At 41.9% G+C, this 24994-nt stretch overlaps 1 protein-coding gene across 1 annotated transcript in view; it reads right to left on the reverse strand.

The window, feature by feature from the left end:
• LOC126456004 (kelch-like protein 10) overlaps positions 1 to 17310 on the reverse strand; it is an 89440-nt gene extending 72130 nt beyond the window's left edge. The window contains exons 1-2 of the mRNA XM_050091760.1: positions 17267 to 17310; positions 275 to 532 (exon numbers count right to left, since the gene is read on the reverse strand). Of these exons, the coding sequence (XP_049947717.1) occupies positions 275 to 532; positions 17267 to 17310 (302 nt within the window). The remainder of the gene's footprint in view (positions 1 to 274; positions 533 to 17266) is intronic.
• Between the last annotated feature and the right edge of the window lie 7684 nt (positions 17311 to 24994).

Below are 24994 nucleotides of genomic sequence, written 5' to 3' on the forward strand. Positions count from 1 at the left end.
CAATGTTTCATCAGACAACGCCGGTCAACTGCTGTTTGTGTATGAGAAATCGGTTGGAAACTTTCGTCATGTCAGCATGTTGTAGGTGTCGCCACCGGTGCCAACCTTGTGTGAATGCTCTGAAAAGCTAATCATTTGCATATCACAGCATCTTCTTCCTGTCGGTTAAATTTCGCTGCTGTAGCACGTCATCTTCGTGGTGTAGCAATTTTAATGGCCAGTAGTGTATATTCAGACCCTTTTTCTTAAAGTGTGCACTGTTGTAGGTACGCACCTGAAGTACATGCTGCAGGTAGAGAGGACGACGCGATGCACCAAGAAGAATCCGCCGTCAGCGAGTCGGACGACGGCGTCGCACAGCAGCTGCCGCCGGTACAGATCGGACAGCGCGAGCGCCCGCGTGGTGTTCAACAAGTGCGGCCCCGGCCTCAGCAGCCGTCCGCGCTCCTCTGGCTCGAGTTCCTGCTGATGTTCACGCCCAGACTTCGGTAAAAACCTCAGCAGCCGCGTCAACTTTTCTCTCAGCCCCACACTGAGGTGACAAAAGTCATGGGATACCTCCTAATACCGTGCCGCTCCTCCTTTTGCCCTGTCTAGCGCAACAACTCGACGTGCTATGAACCCAACAACTCGCTGGAAGTCCCATGCAAAAATATTGAGCCATGCTGCCCCTATAGCTGTACGTAATTGCGAAAGCGTTTCCGGTGCAGGATTTTGTGCACGAACTGACCTCTCCATTACGTCCCATAAATGTTCGATGGGATTCATGTAGAGTGATCTCGGCGGCCTAATCATTCTCTCGAAATGTTCACAATTTTCTTCAAACGAATCGCGAACAACTGTGCTCTAGTGGCACAGCGCCTTGTCATCCATAAAAATTCCATCTTGTTTGGGAACGTGAAATCAATGAATGGCTGCAAATCGGCTCCAAGTAGCAGAACATAACCATTTCCACTCAGAGGTCGGTCCAGTTGGATCAGAGCAACCAGTCCGTTCCATGTAAACACAGCCCACACTATTATGGAGCCACCACCAGCTCGCACATTACCTTGTTGAGATCTTGGATCCATGGCTTCGTGGGCTTGCGCCACACTCGAACCCTACCATCAGCTCTTACCAACTGAAGTCGGACTAATCTGACGAGGGGGAGAGTTTGCAGCCACTTAGGGCCCAATTGATGTGGTCACGAACCCAGGAGAGGCGTTGCAGGCAAAATTTCGCCGCGCTGTTCTAACGGATACGTTCTGCGGACGTCCCATATTGATTGCTGTGGTTATTTCAAGCAGTCTTGTCTGTTGGCACTGACAACTCTACGCAAACGCCTGTTACTCTCGGTCGTTAAGTGAAGGCCATCAGCTACTACATTGTTCGTGGTGAGAAGTGACGCCTGAATGGTTCAAATGGCTCTAAGCATTGTGGGACTTAACATCTGAGGTCAACAGTCCCCTAGACTTAGAACTACTTAAACCTAACTAACCTAAGGACATCACACACATCCATGCTCGAGGCAGGATTCGAACTTGCGACTGTGGCAGAAGCGCGGTTCTGGGCTGAAGCGCCTAGAACCGCTCGGCCCCAGCGGCCGGCGAAATAACGGCTGAAATTTGGTACACTTGGCGCGCTATTGACACTGTGGTTCTCGGAATATCGAATTCCCTAATTATTTCCGAAACAGAATGTCCCATGTGTCTAGCTCCAACTACTATTCTGCGTTCAAAGTCTCTTAGTTCCTGTCGAGCGTCCATAATACAGCCGGAAACCTTTTCACACAAATCACCTGAGTGCAAATGACGGCTCCGTCAATGCACTGCCCTTTTATACGTCGTGTACGCGATACTGTCGCCATCTGTGTGTGTGCGTATCCTACCCCATTCACTTTTGTCACCGCAGTGTATATTGACTTAACTGCGGAGACGAACTCAGAATGGAGTAACGAAAGTCTCACAGTGGTTGATATTGTATCTGCTATAGTTCTTGGCCTACATAAAGGACCTTTCAGTGACTCTGAAGGGCCGACTGAAAACAACAGGAAAAGAATCTCCGTATTTCAGAGACTATATCTTCTATATCATGAAGATAGTGTTTCCTAATAGCCTTGCATAGGACTATAAAATTTTTATTTTGAAATGAACCATTTCATTTTACAAGGGTATATCTTTTAGCTGCTTGCACATACAATCTTGGGGCACTTCGGGCTTCTCCAGACTTACTCGTACGTATTTTACGGTTCATCTTCGTCTACACTTGCATCTACAAGATTACTCTGCAATTCACAATTAGGGGCCAGAGAAAAGTTTCATCGGACCACCTTCAAGCTATTTCTCTACCGTTCCACACTCCAACAGCGTGCGGAAAAAACGAACACTTAAATCTTTCCATGCGAGCTCTAATTTCGCTTATTTTATTGTGATGATCATTCCTCCCTATGCAGTTGGGCACCAACGAAACATTTTAACATTCTGAGGGCAAAGTAGATGACTGAAATTTCATGAGAAGTTCCTGCCGCAACGAAAATCGCCTTTGCCTTAACGATTACTGAGCAAGGTGGCGCGGTGGTTAGCCTACTGGACTCGCATTCTAACCCATGTACTGTCTTCCTAATTTAGCTTTTCCGGAATTTCCCTAAATCCTTCAGGCAAATGTCGGAATGGTTCCTCTGAAAGTGAACAGCCGACTTCCTAATCCACTGGGACCGATAACCTCGCTGTTTGGTCCCCCTCCCCTCCCCTCCCCCCCCCCCCCAAAAATCACCAGCCAACCTTAATGATTGCCACCCCGATTCACATATCCTGTCCGCGGCACCCTCCTCCCCCCTATTTCGCGATAAGAGTAAACGAGCTGCCCTTCTTTGCACTTTTTCGATGTCCTCCGTCACTTCTATCTTATGCGGATATCACACCGTACAGCAGTCCTCCAGAAAAGGTTGGACAAGCGTAATGTGAACAGTCTCTTAGTAGACCTGTTGTTGAATTTTCTAAGTGTTCCGCCAGTAAATCGCAGTCTGTGGTTTACTTCCCTCACAACATTATCTGCGTGATGTTTCTAGTTCAAGTTACTCGTAACTGTAATCTCCAAGTATTTAGTTGAATTTACAGCCCTTAGATTTGTGTGTTTGATCCAGTAACCGAAATGTAACGGATTCCTTTTAGCACTCATGTGGATTACTTCACACTTTTCATTATTTAGCGTCAACTGCCGCTTTTCGCACCATACAGATATTTTGTATAAATCGTTTTGCAATTTCTTTTTATCATCTGATGAGTTTATAAGACGGTAAATGACATCATCTGCAGACAATCTAAGAGGGCTGCTCAGATTGTCTCCTAAACCGTTTATATAGATCGGGAACAGCAGAGGGCGTATAACAAAAAATGGTCCAAATGGCTCTGAGCACTGTGGGACTTAACATCTGAGGTCATCAGTCCCATAGGCTTAGAACTACTTAAACCTAACTAACCTAAAAACATCACACACATCCATACCCGAGGCAGGATTCGAACCTGCGACCGTAGCAGCAGCGCGGCTCCGGACTGAAGTGCCTAGAAACGCTCGGCCACAACGGCCGGCGGCGTTTAACACATTCTCACGGAACTCCAGATACTACTTCTGTTTTACTCGATGACTTTCGGTCAGTTAGTACGATCTGTGATATTTCTGACGGGAAATCACGAATCCAGCCTTACAACTGAGACTACACTCCATAGGCACGCAATTTGATTAGAAGTCGCTTGTGAGGCACGGTATCAAAAGCCTTCTGGAAATCTAAGATGTAGAATCAATTTGACATGCCCTGTCGATAGCACTCATTACTTCGTGACAATAAAGAGCTACTTGTGTTTCACAAGAAAGATATTTTCTGAATCCGTGTCGGCTTTTTACCAGTAAATCGTTCTTTTCGGGGTAACCTGTAGTATTCGTAAACAGTATATGTTCAAAAATCCATATCGACGTTAGCGATAATGGTCTGCAATTCAGCGGATTACTCCTACTTCCTTTCTTCGGTATTGGTGTGACTTGAACATCTTTCCAGTCTTTGGGTACGGATTTTTCGACGAGCCGGCACTCGTGTATGATTGCCAAGTATGGAGCTATTGTATCAGCATTCTCTGAAAGGAACCTGACTGGTATATAGTCTGGACCGGAGGCCCTGACTTTACTGGGTACAAACTGCTTTGCTGCACAGAGGATATCTGCTTCTAAGTTACTCGTGCTGGCAGTTGTTCTTGATTCGAATTCAAGAATATTTATTTCACCTTTTTTGGTGAAGGAATTTCGAAAAACTGTGTTTAAAACTCTGTTTTAATATCTCTATTATGCGTAACATCGCCATTGTTATCGCGCAGTGAGGGTACTAATTGTAAACCTTTGCCTATCTTGGGTTTTTTTGCGTTCTTTGAAATTTGGCATGTTTTTCGTTGCGTCTGCAATAGAATTTTGACCTGTTTTGTGTACCTTAGGGGGGTCAGACCATCTGGTATTAGTTTATTTGATACACATCTCATTTGCCGTCGACAGTATTTCTTTGAATTTAAACTACATTTAGTCTACACTTCTCAATAATCAATAACGTAATCGAACAGTGAGGAACCTCTTCGCCTATATGTGCGCAATAAGTTACAATTATTTACGTTCAGGATCAACTGTCAGCCCATGCACCAATGATAGATCCTATACAGCTCTTCTTGTATTTCTCTATAGTCTTCTGATATTGCATTTTTCCTAAAAAGAACAGCCTCATGGAGCTTCCAAACCTACCCACAAGATCATTTACGTATATCGTAAACTATATATATGCTACACCTATATATGCTATAGCACCCCTACCGAACTCTCTAAATTACCATTACATTTCGCCCCGTTCAGAATAAAGGTTTGAGCTCTACCTCCTCTTAAGTCGAAAATCCATTCACTAATCTTGTCCAATACTCGATAAACTCGTATTTTGTTCATTAAATGGCAGCGTGCAGCTGTGTAGAGTGTCTTTTGGAGTAAGGAAAGGAAGGAAAGCTGCAGTCCAACATCGCTACGGAAGGGAAAGTACAATTGCCGTGTCAGGCTGAAGGGTAAGACTTCCTCCTTGTCAAAGGTCCGCCAGTTTACTTGCAATACGTGTCGTGTTACTTAAGATTAATTTTTTGCTTTGGATAAGCTTTGTCATCAAATCACAAGTCCGAAAAGCAGAGGAGTAGAGAAGCTCAATCGTCCACTGGGGAGTAGAAGTCGCTTTACTTTTGCGTATCATTTAGTATTTTCACAGAAGTTAAATGAGTCGTCTCCCGAACGGACAGCAGAGATTCAGACAATAGTCAAAGTCGTCTCTTACTTCTACAAGCTCGTCTGGAGTTACCGTAAAATGGGGTGAATAGAACAGTCTGCTACTTGAAAAGAAAAAATTGACAATTTTAAAAAGAAACGTGAGAGTCAAAATAACATGGGATTATAGGTCTTGTGCTTAACTTTAAACTTATAATTAGATTTGGGACCTAGCTCATGCTTTAATAAGATAAAAAAATACAGACACAGCAGCGTTAATCTTGTTATTTTGTCCATTTATTGGTCTTTGGGGTGAATAAGGACGTGTCAAAAGCTGTTTTGGATCTCTGGTTCTCAACACTTCCGAGAGCAATCAGATATTAGCTCGAACCCGCGTCCCCCGAACATACTCTAATATCAATATTAGTGCCTAATTAAACCACAGAACGAAAAAGAAGTTTCTTTGAACACTTTCATTTCTCAAATGACAAAAGCTAAATGATATTTAGATTTTGTAGGTATTTTTATTAAACCACGAACTAATTGGTCAGTGGGTCAATTGATACTGCTTATTTCTAACAACATATTTTTTTGTAAAATGTTGAAGGATTCTCAGCGCATTGCTAGTGCTACCTTCAAATGCTTCTCAGGGAAAAAAGTATCCACATTGAGGATTGTTACAGAACATGCCTCCTCTGCACCACATCTCTCCATAACGACACTTGCTTCACCCACACCTTGCACACCCGTTTAATCTGAATTGACAGAAGTTGGAAGACTTTAGATTGCCTACACTTTGGGCCTGATCACTATCACTGCTGCTACCACTACTACTACTACCACTACTACTACTATTAAAAAATGATAATAATAATAATAATAATAACATAGCTTAGCCCCTACAGCAGTTTAGTAGCCATTACATACTTACTGTTCTGTTTTGCTCTCATTTGTTCCTTTATTGTTGCAAAGTGAGTAATGAACCAATTTATGGCCTGTTGCTAGAATTACCTACAACTCAGAAAATACATTTTCACGAGATGTGATGTATACGTTTCAATTTTACGAGGTGCATTGTACAAAATATGTGTGTAGTGGCTGAACTATGTGAGAAAGATGATGTTTGTACATTCATTACGCTATCTGTAAACTCCGCCACATTGTATTAGGTGTTAATACTAGAATTATAAATATATTTAGTTATTGGTAATGTATGTAATCAATATATGACATTTACAAAATAGTGACAATAGTAAGGTTTTTTTAAATATGTGAACAGCAAAACAGTATTAGAGTGAAGAATAAATTTTTTGAGTTGTCCAGAACAATGTCCAGTCTACGCCTGGCAAGTATGCAGTGGTTGTGTAATGTGTTTAAACACTCAGAGGCGCCAAACACAAACAAGCAAGCAGCACAGTGCCACAGATTAAGCGAGTGAGAGCATCAGAGCCACCTGATTCATCTCCATGACATCATTGCAAAGGAGGTGTAACGATATTCTGTTAACGGGGCAGTATGAAGTAACTACACATAAATATTACGTAAGAACGCCTTTCAGGCTGTAAACCTTGCGTAAAAGGACTCTCTGAAACCATTAAATTAAACATCAGTCTAGCAGAGAACACTGATAGGTTCGAAAAATTAGAGTGAATTTGGTGTCTCATATGGGGAAATCACATCTTCAACCACTATATATCCCTCTCCTTCTTCCCACTCAGTGCTCAGAGTCTGATCATCCCATCTGCATCACTGATACTGATGGAAGGTCAGTTCCATTAGTTGCAGGATGAGCTGGTGACATACAACGAAGTGCTGCCAGCCGCTGTCAGTTTGGAACCTACTGCTACGAGTCAGCAGCCATTCGAATGTGGAGGAGGGGCAGGGAGGGGGGATGGGACTTCAACTCCGTGAGCTGCCATTCCTGCTGATCACAACAATGGCTAACTGAAGATGAAGGCTGGGAAAATCTCCCACGGATGAAGAACTAATCTGTCCAACTGCAGACTGTTTGACTTGGGAGCAGAGCACTTAATATCGCTACTCCTTGGCGATAGGTGTATCGCCTTACTGGAAATATGCTGGGACTGTCGCTCAAACTGTCCTCTGTGTCACTATTCGGAATTCCACCTTTTCACAAACACGACAATCGTCATCAGGGGTACGCAGATTTCTGTGGGCAAGTGTCAGAGCAATTACACTCAATGAGAGTGTTGAGGCTTTGGCAGACGTCTGCAGTCAGGCTAAGCTCCACCCTGCACAAGGCCGCAGAAGTGAGCACGGGCAACACTGGTGCTAAGACCGCAGGTTCCATAATGGGCACTGACACATCACTCAGCACATTCGTGTTACGCCTATGCAGCACAGTTGCTATCGGGCTGCACTAGGAGGAGACTGAATCACGGTAAAACTCTAAACAAAAAATGGATGTTAATTTAAAGCTGTCTCATTGACACCTTGGCCATGACATGGGTCCTCACCCTGCCTCTCTGCTTGACCACCTGAGCCCTCATAGGCAGACACATCCAGCAAAATAATTTAGTTTCATTACCAAAACACAACTGAACTCTTTTGTTTGCACTCAAAAAATTACATTTTACCAGTCAGGCGTAATTACCCCCTCCACTCCCAATTTGGGAACCGTTGATCTAGGAGAATTAGTAACAAAATATACCTGGTTCAAAAAAGTTTTATTGAGTACAAAAATCAAAAATATTGCAGGAAACGTAGATTTTTTATTCCGTTTACCAAATTAAAATTGCTACATTTCTTATTACTTTACTGTAACATTAAACCGATGAATTTAGTTTGTTTGTTAATATATTAAATCACTGACGTCAAAATTTTAAACATAGCTGCAGTGGCGAAGGTAAATAAATTATCTAAGAAAATCAGCCAACCAGTTGCAGGTGTGAAGGTTTATTGACAAACCTTGATCATGGTTTCAACAATTGTAAAATTGTCTGCTTTAGAAATACACGGACAGGTAAAGTAACATCTGGCGATGACAAATTTTAGAGCAAAGTAGCTCATGTCAGATAACATGGTATATGTGACCATCAGTAAAACCAAATAAAATCAATTAAAAACATACTTATTGGAGGTGGGCTAAGATTAAGACTTGAAATTAAATATATATTGAATTAAAACGCAGTGAAACGTCCCTTATGTGGCTGGTGCCAGCCAGCAGTTGCTGCATGGCAACAGCCACGTACGAGCTGTTTTGTTGCCTTTTAATTCCATGAGCATTTAATGTGAAGGCTTTTGCGCTTAGTCCAGCTGACGGTGACATACCGGTATATCGTGTTGCCTGACATGAGCTTGTTAGTTTTCTTTTATATCTACAACTGGTTAGCTAATTTGCTCAAATCGTTCATGCACTGACATCAGGTTTAAACATAATGCCTTGGATTCTACATGTCTACTCCCAGAAGTAACTAAGATCTTTTGAACTACATCTCCTTTATTAAGTGATGACTCTTGTCTCTTAAAATAAACGTGTTTAATCGGCCTTGTTTTTCTAGAAAACATCAACTTACCCTAGCCATTCTAAACGATAAATTTCACATGCACACTATCTAAATGACTGCTTACTTTTTCTATGTACTTTAGTCACAGCTTACTATCTTGGGTTGAAAACAGTGGCAAGTGGTTCTTCACTTCCATAAATTCTTAGTCTTTTTGTGAGGAACACTGATGATTACTGTTCCTATTCACGTCACAAATTACGAGAACATAGCTCTATGTTTTAAGTGAGCTGAAACACAAGTCAGATTAAAGTACATTTTAAAGCTAAACCTTTGGTTTATGAAATAGGATTGAAAACGTCATTATCATGTACCTACCTTAAAAGACACAATTTAGATTGGTATTTACAAATAAAAATCAAAGCAATCAGTTTCAGCACCACATTCGATATCTGTCATATAGGGAACGAAAAATCAACTGACAGTGTCGCCAACTTTGAAATTCATAATTTCTGTGTTACATTGATTCACTAACAGACTCACTAACAGACTAGACAAACCAATCTTTTAATGTAATTCCCATATGTCTCCCGATACGGTACCACAGAACTTTTCTGGAAGTTTTATTTCAGTTCAACCATTTTTTCTACTGGCTCTGTTTTACAATACCACATTTACTGCTGTTTCTATGTGGCGCCGTAGTTCACCCAGTCTTGTTTTAAGAGGAAGCACACAGACGGATTCTTTCACAAACCCATACCAACAAAAAAATCACATACTGTGAGATCAGGCGACCTAGGAGACCAATGGTGCAATGTAAGAGCCGTACGACCCTTACGAACGATACATAGTTGACGTAGCTCATTGTTGAGAAAAAGTTACACGCAACTGGCAGTGCAATGACGCTCTGTCCTGTGTCCTGTTGAAACTGTTATTTTATGCGTGTTATATCAACTGTGCAAAAACCCTTCAGAACGTAGCCCCACCACTGACCACTAAACGTCAAAGGAACTTGTAATCTTTCATCTCCAAGCCCAGAATGAACTCATCAAACTCTATGTGATTTTATCATTATCTTGAAAGGGCTATGCCAATTGAATCTGTGTGGTTTCAAACACAAATGTAGCCACAAAACACGTATTCATTAGAGAATTCTGAAAGTTGTTCTAACTTAATAAGTGAAGTCCTTAGAGATATATGTAATGCATCAGTGACATAGGTAATTTTTTCAGACATTACAATATGCAATTTGTAAACCACCTTATAAGAAGGAATTAAATAATTGTCGCCCAGTTTCCTTACTGACATCTTTTTCCAAAATATTTGAAACACTAATGTACTCAAAAGCAGGCTCACATTCAAGCAGAAAACATTCGTCGTATCATAGTTCGGATTCCAAAAGAGTTGCTCAACTGAGAATACTATTTGCATATTCATGAACCAGATATTGCAAATTTTATACAATAAAATATCGCCAGTTGCTATTTCCTGTGGTATTTCCAAGGTGTTTGATTATGTAGATCATGTTACACTCTTAGAAAAAGTTAACATTTTATGAAATTGTTGGTTTTACATACAACTAATCTGAATTATACTTAACAAACAGAACGCAAAAAGTTGTGCTGCATAATTAAAACGATGATCGAGAGGTAAAAAGTTTTACTGATACCACGAAGAGGGTCCCACAGGGTTCAATTTGGGCCCTACTCCTATTCCTAACATATGTGAGTGATATTCCACTTTACATTCAAGAAGCAGAATTGGTACTTTTTGCAAACGATGCTAGCGTTTTAATGCATCGAATTAGGGAGAAAGCAGCAGAAGAGACTGTTAATGACATTTTTCAAAGAATTATTAAGTGATTCTCTGAAAATTGACCCTCTCTTAATTTTGAGACAACACACTATATTCATTTCTGTACAACAAATAGAGTCACACTACCAACGGATGTAGCACATGGAGAGGAACCAGTAAATAGGGTAGAATGCTTCAGATTTTTTGGTGTACATACTGACGAAAATTTGAACTGGAAGATGCATATTACTGAGCTTCTCGAGCAGTTAAGTTCATCTTCTTTTGCTCTTCGTACAACTGCTGACATATTCTGCTTATAATGTCTTATGGAATAATTTTCTGCGGTATCTCATCACTCAGAATGATTGTATTGATTGCACAAAAGCGATCAATAAAAATAGTATGTGATGTTCACCCACTTCGTCGTTTAGGTGCCTCTTCAAGGAGTTAACAGCCCATCACAATTCGAGAAGAATAGTGATGGCCACACCTACAAAACAAGAGGAAAAAATGGCCTTTATTACCCATTGTTAAACCTGTCAGTGGCTCAGAATGGAGTTCAATATGCAGCAACAAAATTTTTTCATCATTTTCCCAAGACACAAAAGGTCTCACAGAAACTGAAGAAAGTTTTAAATCTAAACTAAAATCATTTCTCCTCAACAATTCCTATTCCATTAACGAATTTCTGTTTAAAAATTGGTACCTGTGAAAGGAGAAACCAGTTTTTAAGTGTAGTTGCATGAGCAGGGCTGTAAAATAATAGTAGTGGAGCAAAGTTCATACAAGCCCATTTTGTTAGTGTGGGTTGCCTACATCAGGGGCAGATATGGAATATTGTTTTAGGGGAAATCAGTTTGTGGGGGCTGGATTTCTCTTGCTCATCATTCTCTGCTGTTTGGAAACATGTAGGTCTTGTAAGAAGTAATTACATGGGGCAAACATGTTGCATAACCTGATGTTCACCACTGTACTCTGGGTGTCTTAATGTTTGGCCCTTTGTTGGCAGCTAACCTATTGTCCTGTTAACTGGTTTTCCATGTCACCCCCATTTCCTTAAACTATTCCACCACCTTTGATACGAAATTAAGTAATTAGTTATGTCCTCCCACCATTTTCTGGTACACTTTTCGAATTTCACATGCCTCAACGGAAGGAAAAATGACTGTTTCCCTGCTTTAGCTTGCTTTCGTGTCGACGTCTTCCCGGATTCCTCTTGCTGTCGCATACTTACCCCCACGTACAAATTGTTATGCGCTAAGCAGAAAACACGCAAGTACTTCCTCAATTTCCCCACATTTCACATAGGTATGAATAGGGGGTCGCTACGCTTTCAACTACCTAATTTCTACTACTATTCCAGTCACCCAGCTACCCGCTGCTTTGCAAAAACACCTTATTCTACCAAGCATCGATAGATAGTCTCCATTCTCGTCTTTTGCATAATTAATGAGAAAAGCAGCAAAAATAGTTGCATTAGAGATATGAAAAGTTAGTCTACATTTCTTATGACCTCAATCAGCACACCATCTAATGTTTGCGCTCTTTCTCAATCAACTATCGCCTATAACCCAGTGGACATATCACCAAACCTCTGGCATGGTATCGAGACAGAATTTGTTACAAATACTGTAGAAATATCTATCTGCGGTGGCGTGAAGGGTTCGTAAATACTGGTTTCATACCACGTTCCTTAGCTGAATCAATTTCTAAACTGGGTAATTTTATTATGAGGTTGCACCGTCGGCGGCGTGTAAGCGCATTGTCAGTCTGATACTATACAGCAATCGCCATCACGGTATCTGTCTGGACAAAAAGCCACCTCATTCAGAGGTAATGTCATACCTCGATCTGTAGAGCAGGTATAGCTTTTAACATGGATACTTGTATGCACCTGTAGAACCAAGAACGGTTCTGACAGTAGCATAAAGTAGTTGTTGGGATCGGATTTTTTAACATCTGGCCGTCTGTAAGACGATTAAACCTCTCTTTGTAAGACATGGTGGCAGCACTCGCCAGAAAAAATTATGAGACATGTCCACCCATGGTTGATTTTCTTTCAGTATTAATTCGTAACGCCAGCGATTAGTTATTGAAAAAAATGGTTCAAATGGCTCTGAGCACTATGGGACTTAACTTCTGAGGTCATCAGTCCCCTAGAACTTAGAACTACTTAAACCTAACTAACCTAAGGACATCACACACATCCATGTCCAAGGCAGGATTCGAACCTGCGACCGTAGCGGTCACGCGGTTCCAGACTGAGTCGCCTAGAACCGCACGGCCACACCGGCTGGCGATTAGTTATTGACCAAGTATTATACTTAGTAGTAGGGAGTGCATGATAGGTTCGCATTTGAGCATCAGGCTTATAAAGTATGTGTTTGTGTTCCGATATGTGCAAAAGGAAATGACTATGTCCAGTCATAAAGAAGGTATGGATTTGACGTGGAGTACTGCGATAGAAAGAGAAGAGTATGGCAAGTCATAAGAATGGGTAACAATATTTCTATTGCCAGGGCCAAAATTGTGATCATGGTGTATTTCTGATACTTCACTCATTGTTGAGTGTCATTCAGGTGAGACCGCAATGGTAACATTTAGTTGTAAGTACAGGGATAAAATATATATGTGAACGATTTCATAGGATCATTCTGTCTATGTGTGCTTGGCCTGCAGCGCCGGTGACCTGTGCAGGAATGATTTACGTTTCCTGTTAACAGCAGGATCTGTCCGAATGCAAGGGCCTGTTGGAATGCAAGAATGTAACTGAGTTAACTTTGTCGTCCTCTAGATGGCAGAATAGCGAACTAATACTTAGCATGTGTAGAGCAGCTTTCGTGATCGCGTGGAAATATGAGAAGATTGAATAGGGACATGAGTTTGCACTGGACCGTTACTCTCTCCCTTGTAAATTGTTTGGTTGACTGCTTCTGCACAATTCGCGCTTTTATTTAGTTGAGGAGTTGTGGTGTGTGCAACTAGCAGTTGAAAATATTCGTGAGTCGAAATGTCAGTCGAGTTTTTTCACGTAAAGGTGTTCATAGACGGGATAAGCGCTTAAGTTTTGGGTTTGCAGAGAATTAATTTCAAGTCAATATCTTCGGAATTAGGTTGTGCGAGTGATCAGTACGTTACTGCTATGTGGTTGATATCGAGAAGTACCGCGAAAATGGTATAATATCATGGCAAACAATACGAAAATACATGTGTTCTTGCAATCCCGGAGTCTGCAGATGGATGTAGAAAAGCAAGCAAGCGAACAGGTCCAGACCAGAAACAGTAACGCGTTTGTGCCTAGGGGGAGCGAGTCTGAATTTGTAGTAGAGTTCTGAGAGTGACTTTGGTCTGCTGAGGGTGCTCTGGTCACCCGTAGGGAGTGGTTGACCACTGAACTTCGCAGGGAAATATCCAGTGCTGCGAGGAGTATATACGGTGCTGTCTGTCTTTGCAGTATATGTACGAATGATGTAAAAGTGATGATTTTGTATGGCACAGGATACGAATTGTATGTTTACTACATCGACATGGTTGGAGATCGGTTTTGCGCTCTAATTTTTAATCTCCTGTCCTCAGTTGGAGAGCAGTGTAATAGAGTAAGAGTCTTTCTGAATTTGACGATATGTAGGGGCAATTTGCAGGGATTAATTGTCCGTGCAATATGGTGATCTGTACAAAATACGATCATAATGCTCTATTTACAATTTTTGCCAGGATGTAGGAATGTCTACAAACTGATTTGAACAAGAATGGAGCTAAGGTATGTATGGAAAGTTCTGAGAAAGCAAGTGTTCAAAGATAAGTTGAAGCAGACCATCCATTTCTGGCAGGGATGATGTCACTCATCCAGCACTATGTCATTAGGACATTTTTCTCTTCTGTATGACAGTGATTCAAATTCTGTTTGCATAATTGTTCTGATTTCCCCCCGACTGTGCTTAGACAGTGATCTCTTTCCAAACAACAAGAACACTTTTATGATTAAAGGTGTTTTCGCATGACTGCACAGGCTTTTTAGTGGTGTGAACGTTTAACGTTTCTGAGACGTATATTGACATCAGGAAGAACATTTTGCCGTGAAGCATTAGCTGCACTGGGTACACGTGCATATTAGACAAGTTTGCAAGTTCCAGTAGGATCGCAAGGAACAATGTACCCTGTGGTGTTCTTGGAAGTATTCCAACATCTCTCTCCCCGTGCTGGACCTTATGCATCATCGCGCCAGCAATGGTACATAGGTGAATACATATTTTAACAGTAATTTCTCAGGTGTCAATTATGAAAGAGATGCCTCATCCTTGTGGGACCCAAACGGTTGCGTTGTAGCTTCGCGGGGACTGCCGATGCCCCCGACTCTGGCGCTCGTGTCGGGTGTTGGGTGCAGGATGTGTATTTTACTAGCGATCTTTTGTTTAAACTACATTCCATCTACATCTACATATATACTCCGCTAGCCACTAAGCGGTGTGTGGTAGAGGGCACTACTCGTGCCAAAGTCATATTTCCACCCCTCTCTTTCACTCGCAGATCGCGTGAGGGGAAAACGACTGTCTGAACGCCTCAGTACGAGCCCTAATTTCCCTTATTTTTGTATGGTATCATTGTGCAGTATGAAAGTTGGTGGTAATAATATTTGCTCCACATCTTCGGCGAAGATAGGATTTTGGAATTTAGTGAGCAGCCCCTTCCATCTAGCATGTCGTCTGTCTGCAAGTGTGTCCCACTTCCACTCTTTCAATGACATTTGTAACACTCTCACAATGGCTAAATGTACCAGTCACGAATCTTGTAATTCTTCTTTGGATCTTCTCAATCACTTGAATCAGACCCAACTGGTATGGGGCTGCACATACAGACAAACAATACTCTAAGACCAATAGGATGCTACAAATTAAAGAACTACCCCATACATGTGAAGAATATCGATTTAATTAATTTGTATAAAATTTGCATAAATTTTTTATAACAACGTGGTGTTAGCGGTATAATAGTTAAGGGGAGGCTGTGTTGAGTGGGTGACATGGAGCAGAACAGCAGGTTAAGTGCAGAACATTAAGTTAATCAGAATAATTCTTATGTAAAACGCATTACAATAGTTTAAGGGGGTGGATGAGAGAAGAATACGCAAGAAATGACGTTCAAAAGCAGTGAAATTCTAAAAGTGTACCAGAAAATGGTGGGAGGATATAACTAATTACTTAATTTGGTATCAAAGGCGGTGAAATAGTTTAAGGAAATGAGGATGACACAGAAAACCAGTTAACAGGACAGTAGGTTACATGCTGACAAATGGCCGAATATTAGGTTAAGACACCCAGAGTACAGTGCTGAACATTAGGTTATGCAACATGTTTGCCCCATGTAATTACTTCTTAGAAGACCTACATGTTTCCAAACAGCAGAGAATGATGAGCAAGAGAAATCCAAAAGCCACAAACAGTTTTTTTTATAAATAAACAATATACCCTTTTCATATATTCCATACACTGCCTTGAATCGCCTAAAACAATACTCCATACACAGCAATCTATTTCCTTCCAAATGCCCAATCAACTGAATCTTTTTCCCGCCATTTTCTGGGGAGGAGAGGGGGGAGGGGAAGGGTTTACTGGGTGGGGAGCGGCTATTTAATTGATCAATTTAATTAAGTAGTCAATCAACTGATAGTAGTGACAGGGTGTATTCCAATAACTCAGACCTGAAAAGCGTTGAATCTCCTATAATAATGTTCCATATGCAGCAATCGATTTCCCTCCAAATGACCGATCAATGGAGTCTTTTTCTCGCCATTTTCTGGGGGAGAAGGAGAGGGTGGGAGGGGAGGGGGTTTACCAGAGGGGGAGAGGTTAATTAAGTAATCAACAAACTAATAGTAGTGACAGGGGCTATTCCAGTAACTCAGACCTGAAAGTGTATCTGTAGCAGTGAGAGGGGGTGGGGGAACAACAGGGTAAGTGCCTGTCAATCAAAAGAAAGGATCCTTTTAGCAGAACAAAAGGTTAAGAATCTGTCAATCAAAGGAGAACGACAGGTTTGCTCCTGCATACCTGCCCCTGCATACCTGCCCCTGATGTAGGCAACCCACACTAACTAAATGGGCTTGTAGAAATGTTGCTCCACTACTAATAATGTGTTCATAAATGTTAACGTTAAACATTTATACATATCCTGTAAAGTGACTCGTTCAACATCATTTCAATAAAAGAATCGTTCATGAGCTATGGAGCATGTAACAAATTATGCAGACAAGTGAGGAATGGATGGTTCTCGGCTGCCACAAGGAGTTGACTTCTGCGAACTACATGCAAGACTCTGTTCAGTGATCTCTACATCTTGTACGAGCACATGGGGCTGACCTGTGGACTTCCTCGTACATAAACAACAAGTGTCTTGAAATATCTGGCGCCATCATCGAATGATTTGGACTGTAGGAGGTGCAGTGCAGTACTCTCGACGAAAATATCACCGCACAGTTGTAACTAAATTGCACCTGCTGAAGTGGAGAATGCAAACGCCATTTGTTGCAATGTTATTGTTATGTTGACTTGACGTCCATTGGGCAATGAAAAAGCGAGTGAGCAGGCAGATCAATAGAGACAGCCACTGATGTCAACTTACAATTGGCGTCAATGTAACCTTTTATTTTGATGGATAGCTAAGTTAAAATTGTCCCCCAAGTTTCTGTCTTCATTCATGTAGAAGATATAGTCTTCTGAAATCCGATAAATCTTTTAAACACTTTGTACAAAGTTTACTGACGATGAAAGACGGCGGTGCCTTCCGGGCAGGCCACTGCCATGGTAATACCCAGCAGGCACTTCCCCTTTCATTTTGTTTCGGTGATTATCATATAGTTTTATTCGGCTTTGGTGCATCTAAATTTTCCCTGATTGATATTAATCTGATGGACTATTAGCGTTAGGGTAAACCACTGATTGATTTCACAGTACCTTTATGATTTGAGTAGCAATAGTAGATTTAAACTCGTATATAGAGACAGATTTTTGGACGCTGGAGGTGCACTTCCCCTTTCATTTTGTTTCGGTGATTATCATATAGTTTTATTCGGCTTCGGTGCATCTAAATTTTCCCTGATTGATATTAATCTGATGGGCTATTAGCGTCAGGGTAAACCACTGATTGATTTCACAGTACCTTTATGATTTGAGTAGCAATAGTAGATTTAAACTCGGCTATAGAGACAGATTTTTGGACGCTGGAGGTGACCATGGATTTAGGGGGAGCTTTAGAACTTTCCCCCAGCAGCAAGCGAGTTCGCGGGTTCCTTTGTAGTCACCGAACTGGCCGTGGGCCCTGGACGGCAGTGGTTTATGGGCTGCCATTCCGGTGGTCGGCCTTGTTCCGCTAGCGGCCAAACAAGAGGGTGGGAACACCGTGTCTGAATGCGAAATGACACTTCTTTAGAAACTGGCAGCGCCGGGCATCCTGGCTTAACCGCTCTATTAGCGAGTGGATGTGATTTGGGAGCCTGGTCTCCTTATCCCTTGCGCGGGTCCAGGTACAGTGGCTTCAGGCAGGCGCCCGGCTAATGTGTTTATTACAAGAACAGGCGTACCTCGTGAGATGGGATGACGAGTTTCTCCAGATGTCGCGTTCCTTAGATGGCGCCGCTCCTCGCCGAAACGGCGCCCACTAAATCGTTTTATGGACTAGATGGAGCTTGTTTTCTATAGGAGGCTTCTGTCATCTTCTGAAATGCGCCGGGGCTTTGGCTGCAGGACCTCCAGGTACTGTGTGCTGTTTTTTCGGAGGACAGAACGTGTACTGCATTGCAATGATTGGTTGAGGAAGATTGGGTCTCCTTGCGCGGTAACCACTGCTGGTTCATGATACGAAGGGCGTTTGAAAAGTCCGTTCAAAAATAAAAACTACTTACGTGTTTGGGGTAAGTCTTTTTTGTTTTTCGACATAGTATCCTTTTAGACTTATACTCTTCGTCCAACGCTGTTCTGATTTGTTGATCCCTTCAGAATAATAGGAATTGTCCAGGTCTGCAAAATAGCTATTAGTTGCTGCAATCACCTGCTCGTTTGAATAAAATCTTTGTCCCACCAGTAGTCCAAGGGAGCCAAGGCTGGAGAATAGGGGGCATGTGAAACGAGTTGAAGTCCTTTTTCCATTAATTTTGCGACCACAACTGCTGAGGTGTGTGCTGGTGCATTCTCGTGACGGAAAATGACCTTTTTGCGGTCCAATGGCCGGCGTTTTTCTTGCAGCTCGGTTTTCAAACGGTCCAATAACGATGAATAATATGCACCTGTAATAGTTTTACCCTTTTCCAGATAGTCGATGACGTTTATCCCTTGCTAACCCCAAAAGACAGTCACCATAACCTTTCTGGCCGAAGGAATGGTCTTCGCATTTTTTTGGTGCAGATTCTCCCTCGGTAACCCATTGTTTAGATTGTTGTTTGGTCTCAGGTGTATAGTAATATATCCATGAGTCATCCACAGTGAAGGAACGATGCTTAAAGTCTTGCGGATTATTCCTGAACAGCTGCAAACCATCCTTGCAACACTTCACACGATTCCGTTTTTGATCAAGCGTGAGCAATCGCGGTACCCATCTTGCGGATAGCTTTCTCATGTCCAAATGTTTATGCAATGCCACGCGGGATTAGCCGAGCGGTCTAAGGCGCTCCAGTCATGGACTGTGCGGCTGGTCCTGGCGGAGGTTCGAGTCCTCCGTCGGACATGGGTATGTGTGTTTGTCCTTAGGATAATTTAGGTAAAATTGTGTGTAAGCTTAGAGACTGATGACCTTAGCAGTTAAGTCCCATAAGATTTCACACATATTTGAACAGTTTTTTGTTTATGCAAAATATTATCACTTACAGCACGGTGCCCATACGCAATACGGGCGCGGCCGCCCTAACGTTGGCGACGGTGCCCGTATACCGTGCGGGCGAGCCTTTATTTGGCTCCGTAAGCGCGTTTAGCGGGTCTCCGAAGCAGTTTCGTCAACTAATGTGGAGGTATTTTATTCTTCTTCCGCAAGAGGCAAGCACTTATCGGCTGTCTCATCCTGGGAGCGGCTGGGAGCACTGGAAAGACGAAGTTACCTGCAGTTCATTTACAGGTGTTTACGATCGTGAAAATATCGCGCAGCGAGTTGACGGAGGCAGAGATCTTACATATTCTTTATGAAGATGCAGGATCTTAAATTGACGATTCTGACAGAGGATTCGTACTCTCCAGACGAAAGTACAAGTGACGATTCAGGTATGTATATGTCTCAATTGTTCATAAAGTGAAGAGTTCGTTACTGCGTTTTGTATTGTGAGTAATGTTCATTACTTCACTTGCATTTAGTACCAATCTTGGCATTATTTTTTTTCTATGCAGACAATGGTACAGACGATCAGTCACCATCTGTGGTACCTGGTTGTGTGTGTCTGACTGCGCACAAAGAGCAAGATTGGTCGGAACCAGACAATCAGCCAGCACTGCCAGATTTCCAGGAAGTAGTCGGCTCATCAAAAGTGAAACGAATCTGTACGCTGTTAACGTTATCACGACAATGAAACGCGAAGGTAGCCCGAAAATAAACTGTTGGACATAAGTGGTCTGCAGTAAAATTGCAAGAGATTTACTGGTCTCTCAGTATTATTTTGTGTATGTGCCTGGTCAAATTGCCGAAAATCAGTGATTATTATTGGTCAACAGACCAATTTCTGCAAACAGGATTTGCGAGTAAATTGTTGAGTCACGATCAATTTTGCCCTACATTGTCGATGTTACACTTGAATGACAATGCTACGTTCATTAGCAGAGGCAAAGAAAAGCATGACCCACTTCACAAAGTGAGGCCGTTTTTCGATTTCTTCGTGAACAAAAGCAAAAGTAGTTTTCATCCAGGCATGAATCTGGCAACAGGTGAGGCAATGTGTCCCTTTCGTGGTAGAATAGGCTTCAGAGTATACATGAAAAGCAAACTCAATAAATATGGGATAAAATTGGTTGCTCTCTACGATTCATCAACTGGTTATATGCTAAACAGTGATGTATATACAGGTTCTGCAGGCAGTGTTGACAATAGTATCCAGGGCATTGTAAAAGGTACTGTTCACAGTACTTTGGCGAAGGACATTGGATTTATATGGATAGGTACTACACCAATCCATCTCTTTTGGACATGTTGTGGGAAAATAAAGTTATTGGAGTGGGAACTGTAATGAAAAACAGGACAGGTTTGCGACAAATTTTCAGAACACTAAAATTAAAAGAAAAAGATAGTTTTTCAAAGGAAACACCGTCTCTTGGCAGTGAAGTGGAAGTCAAAAGGAGATGTTTTTTGTCTTTCCATAAAGCATAAGTCTACCAGCACTAGTATTCAACTGAGGGCCAGAGGTGGAGTAGCAGAAATTGTAAAGCCAGCCGTTATCATTGGTTACAATAAGTATAAAGCAAGGGTCGACAGAGCGGATCAGTTCTCCAGCTATTATCCGTTTGCCCGAAAAACTTTGAAGTGGTGGTAAAAGCTGATTTTTCCACTTGTTTATCGTGTCAACCGTCAACAGTTTTATTTGATATAAAGAGAACACTAGGAAGAATGTATCCCTAGTAGACTTTATTCACAGAGGGGAAGAAATTGGCTGAGAAGGGCGGAAATATTTTTCAGCAACAAGCCGCTTCGTCCTCACAAATTGAGAGGTCATTTGCAAGGCACTTTCCAGAGGACGTCCCACCCACTGCAAATAAGGTGAATACTACTAGGAATTGCAAAGTATGTTCAGACAGGGGGAAGAAAGAGACGGGTAAGCGCATCAGGAAGGAAAGTAAACGGTGGTGCAAGGACTGTGGCGTTGGCCTTTGCGTCCCACAGTGTTTCTAGGATTTTCACACAAAGGGTAACTACATCTGAACTATTAAAATACTCTAGTTTACAGGTACCTGCAGTTAGACAGTCCAGTGATATTTTGTTTTAAATTTAGATACAATAATAATGGCATTACTCAAGAGAGAGATCATGTAAAACTTTTTTATCCACGATATTTTTGTGTATTCTTTTTTTAATTATTACACTCATTTGTATTTTATATTGTAAAATAAACTCACATTTATGTAAAGCTCTTACTTTGTCCTTTTAAATGATGCAAGAACCATATTCATATCATTTTTCTGTTCTTTGCAATCTAATTTCAAACATCCATTAAATATGCCAGTTCAAAGCCAAGTGCAGGGTGTAAAGAGGGCAGTGTTTAAAGTGTTATGTACCCATTCATTCGAGATGCCCACAGCACTAGCAATCTCACGCACCTTAACTCTTCTGTCATCCATCACAATATCATGGATTTTATCAATGATTTCTGGAGTCGTAACCTCCACAGGGCGTCCAGAACGTTCAGCATCACTTGTGCTCATATGGCCACTGCGAAAGTTTTGAAACAACTTATAAACTGTTCTAATCGAAGGTGCAAAGTCACCGTAATGTTTATCAAGCTTATCTTTAGTCTCCTGAGGCGTTTTGCCTTTCATAAAGCAATGTTTAATCACCACACGAAATTCTTTTTCGTCCATTTTTTGACGATCAGTCGACGTCCTTGATTCACACGATGCCAGACACAAAGAAATAGACCAATATGACTGAAACCTGGTGTGCGTTCTTTCCAAAGATGCTAATAACTAAACATGACCTCGATACGTGCTGGTGGAGTCATCTCTCGAACTTTGCACCGACTTTTCAAACGCCCCTCGTAGGTTTATTCAAGAACATTGGGGGAATGGCTGTTTTTTGGAAGGTTTTGAGCAATGGGAGAGGCAGGGACTTGCTTCTCGACCGCCACGGGGTACATTCGATAGAGCTCTTCCGTTTCCATAGAGAGAGCTGTAAGTTGTAAAGACGTCCTAACACCTGTGTGACACTTTATATTTTCGCAGACATGAGACAATCACCGGCGGACGTGGGGTCATATCCCGCAGTACGAAGCTTCGGCAGTGCCCGCACACAGACAACAACATCTCGTCTTTCACCGGCTATATCGGTAAAGTTGCGTAGATTTGGCAAATTCAGAAGCCTATCAATCGTTTTCACGGCCATCTTTTTTCGTAGCAGCCTTGTACTTGCAATAGTCATTCCCAGTGTCTATTGCATGCTTAATTATATTTTGATGCGAGAGATTAATCAGTGGAACGATACAGCAGTGTGTGCTTGCCTAGATTGGCATCCTTCCACTCACAGTAGCCAGTCTCACTTACACGTAAATTCCAGTTATGTTCGCCAAGTCTATTGCCAACCATCCTGAGTTCGTGTTAATTGTTACCCGTTGAAGTTTCTGTTTATATGTTTTTTCTCTCTTGACCTTGATATTAGTTAATAAATCTCTTTGTGATACTGTCTGTCCTTGTTATTAATTTTTCAACGAGACACATTCTTATTCCCTACGATTTCATTTATTTTGTTGTGGGTTTGAAGGAATTAAATTAATTTTATATCAAATTAGCCAACTCAGGGGTGATCCACACTGGGGCCACTAGTCTGGTTTCCTTGCGCTATTGATAAACGTGGCCCCTCTTGGGTGTGGTGGTTACGACTTTTTAGTCGTTTGGCAGACGAGGAACTGCCGCTACGCAGGCGACCTTGCAACGATACAAATATGCTAATCAAGGGCCCAAGCTCAAGTTTAGGGAGTCACAACTTAGATTATACCTAAACAGACCCGCAACCCGTTCACAGCAAGCATTTCAATTCTTAAATTCTCAAAGCCTCGCTTTAAGCAATGGCAAACCAACAAAAATAATCTACTGATGAATAGCAGACATCGATGATTATAAACTGAATGAATATCTATTAGCAAAATTCTTTGCCATTTAGATGGGCAACAAAATAAAGTTGCGTCGACACACAGATGCACTATGAACATGAAGCCTGCAAATTGATAAACTTGTTTTTAAGATTACCGGATGTTCACCAGCTAGTAGTATTGCATATTTCCATAAACACTGACACTGGAACAGAAGGTAGCAACTTACAGCAATAGCGAACAGTGTTCTGTTACTTGATTTCAATGTAGGAAATGTAGGAAAGATTTGGAAGCTATGGGGATTCATTGCGCAATGAAGATAAATTTAGCTTGTAGCGGAATGTCAACAAATGTACTCAGAAGTTTGCAAATGGTGTGACATGGTAATTCCTCCTCGTCCAAATCATCATATTATATTCTGTCCCCAAAGTTTACAGCTGTTGAAGCCATCGCGATGGAAACTGCCGGCGCTGCATTACACTATTGCTGCAGTAAATACTGGTCATGGCTCAGCACACTAAAATGTTCATGATACACTCCAGTTCAGTGGTTCCCAAACGTTTCTGAGATATTAGCAAGTAGCCTCCGTCCGCCACCCCTCCCCCCCCCCCCCCCCCCCACCATCATCAACATTAGTGCGTAACCAAACTTTTAGAATGAAAAAAAAATTCTTTAAACTCTTTCATTTTTAAAATGACGCAAGATAAATGATATTTTTTTGTCATGTTTTATTAAACAACGAACTGAAGAGTCGATGAGACAATTGGTATTGCTTATTTCTCAGTGCATCACGATTGCTACTTTCAGCTCCTTCTCAGAAATGAAAACCAACTACTCACATTGAAGGGAGACGCTTGTTCCAAAACATGCTTCCTCTGCACCGCTCTCCCCCTAGAGACACATGCTCCATCAACACCGCGCATCCCCGTTTAAAACCAACCAAATTAAGATGTGTGCACTGTACTCGCAGTTTGTAAATCACTTGATTTCGACTCATTACTTCTTAACTGCTATAAATGACAAAAAAAATGAAAATGATAGTACGGCATTGATGGCAGGGGTCACCCCCCCCCCCCCTCTTTCCCTGATGAAGTTCGACCGCGGAGACGCAAATCTTTTCAGTTGACGCGACAATGAGCGACTTCCGCGTCGACGACGTTGAGGACAACATAACGCGCTGACGAAGCAGTTAACTGGGGGACGGCAGAACTGGGAAGACTTTAGACTGCCAGTATTCGTGTCTGACCACTGCCACTAATAATAATAAGAAGAAGAGTGTATAACACACACTCGGGCGTCCCCTGGGCAACGGTGATGAACCGGCAGATCTTTCCACTCCAGAAGTACCAACAGTTAATGACTATGGTTAATCGCCTGCACAATCGGCCCCTCTCGGGGCCAAAGCTGACAGTCACATCAATTAACATAGAAGGTATAACTTCAAACAAGGAAACCGTGCTACAACAACTGTGTCAAACCAATAAGCGTGATGTTCTCTGTGTTCAAGAGACTCGCAGGAATGCTAACCAAAGCCGACCAAGAGTCCCAGGAATGCGCTTACCAGCCGAGAGACCTCATGATAAATACGGAAGCGCTATTATCATAAAGCCAGAACTACAAGTAATATCTACCACTAACACAGACAACAACGACATCAAAATATTATCAGTTGAACTATCTATTTTTTTTTTCTTTCGAATAACCCATTTGGAGGGTACGA

Source organism: Schistocerca serialis, chromosome 2, assembly GCF_023864345.2.
Source record: "Schistocerca serialis cubense isolate TAMUIC-IGC-003099 chromosome 2, iqSchSeri2.2, whole genome shotgun sequence".
NCBI lineage: Eukaryota > Metazoa > Arthropoda > Insecta > Orthoptera > Acrididae > Schistocerca > Schistocerca serialis.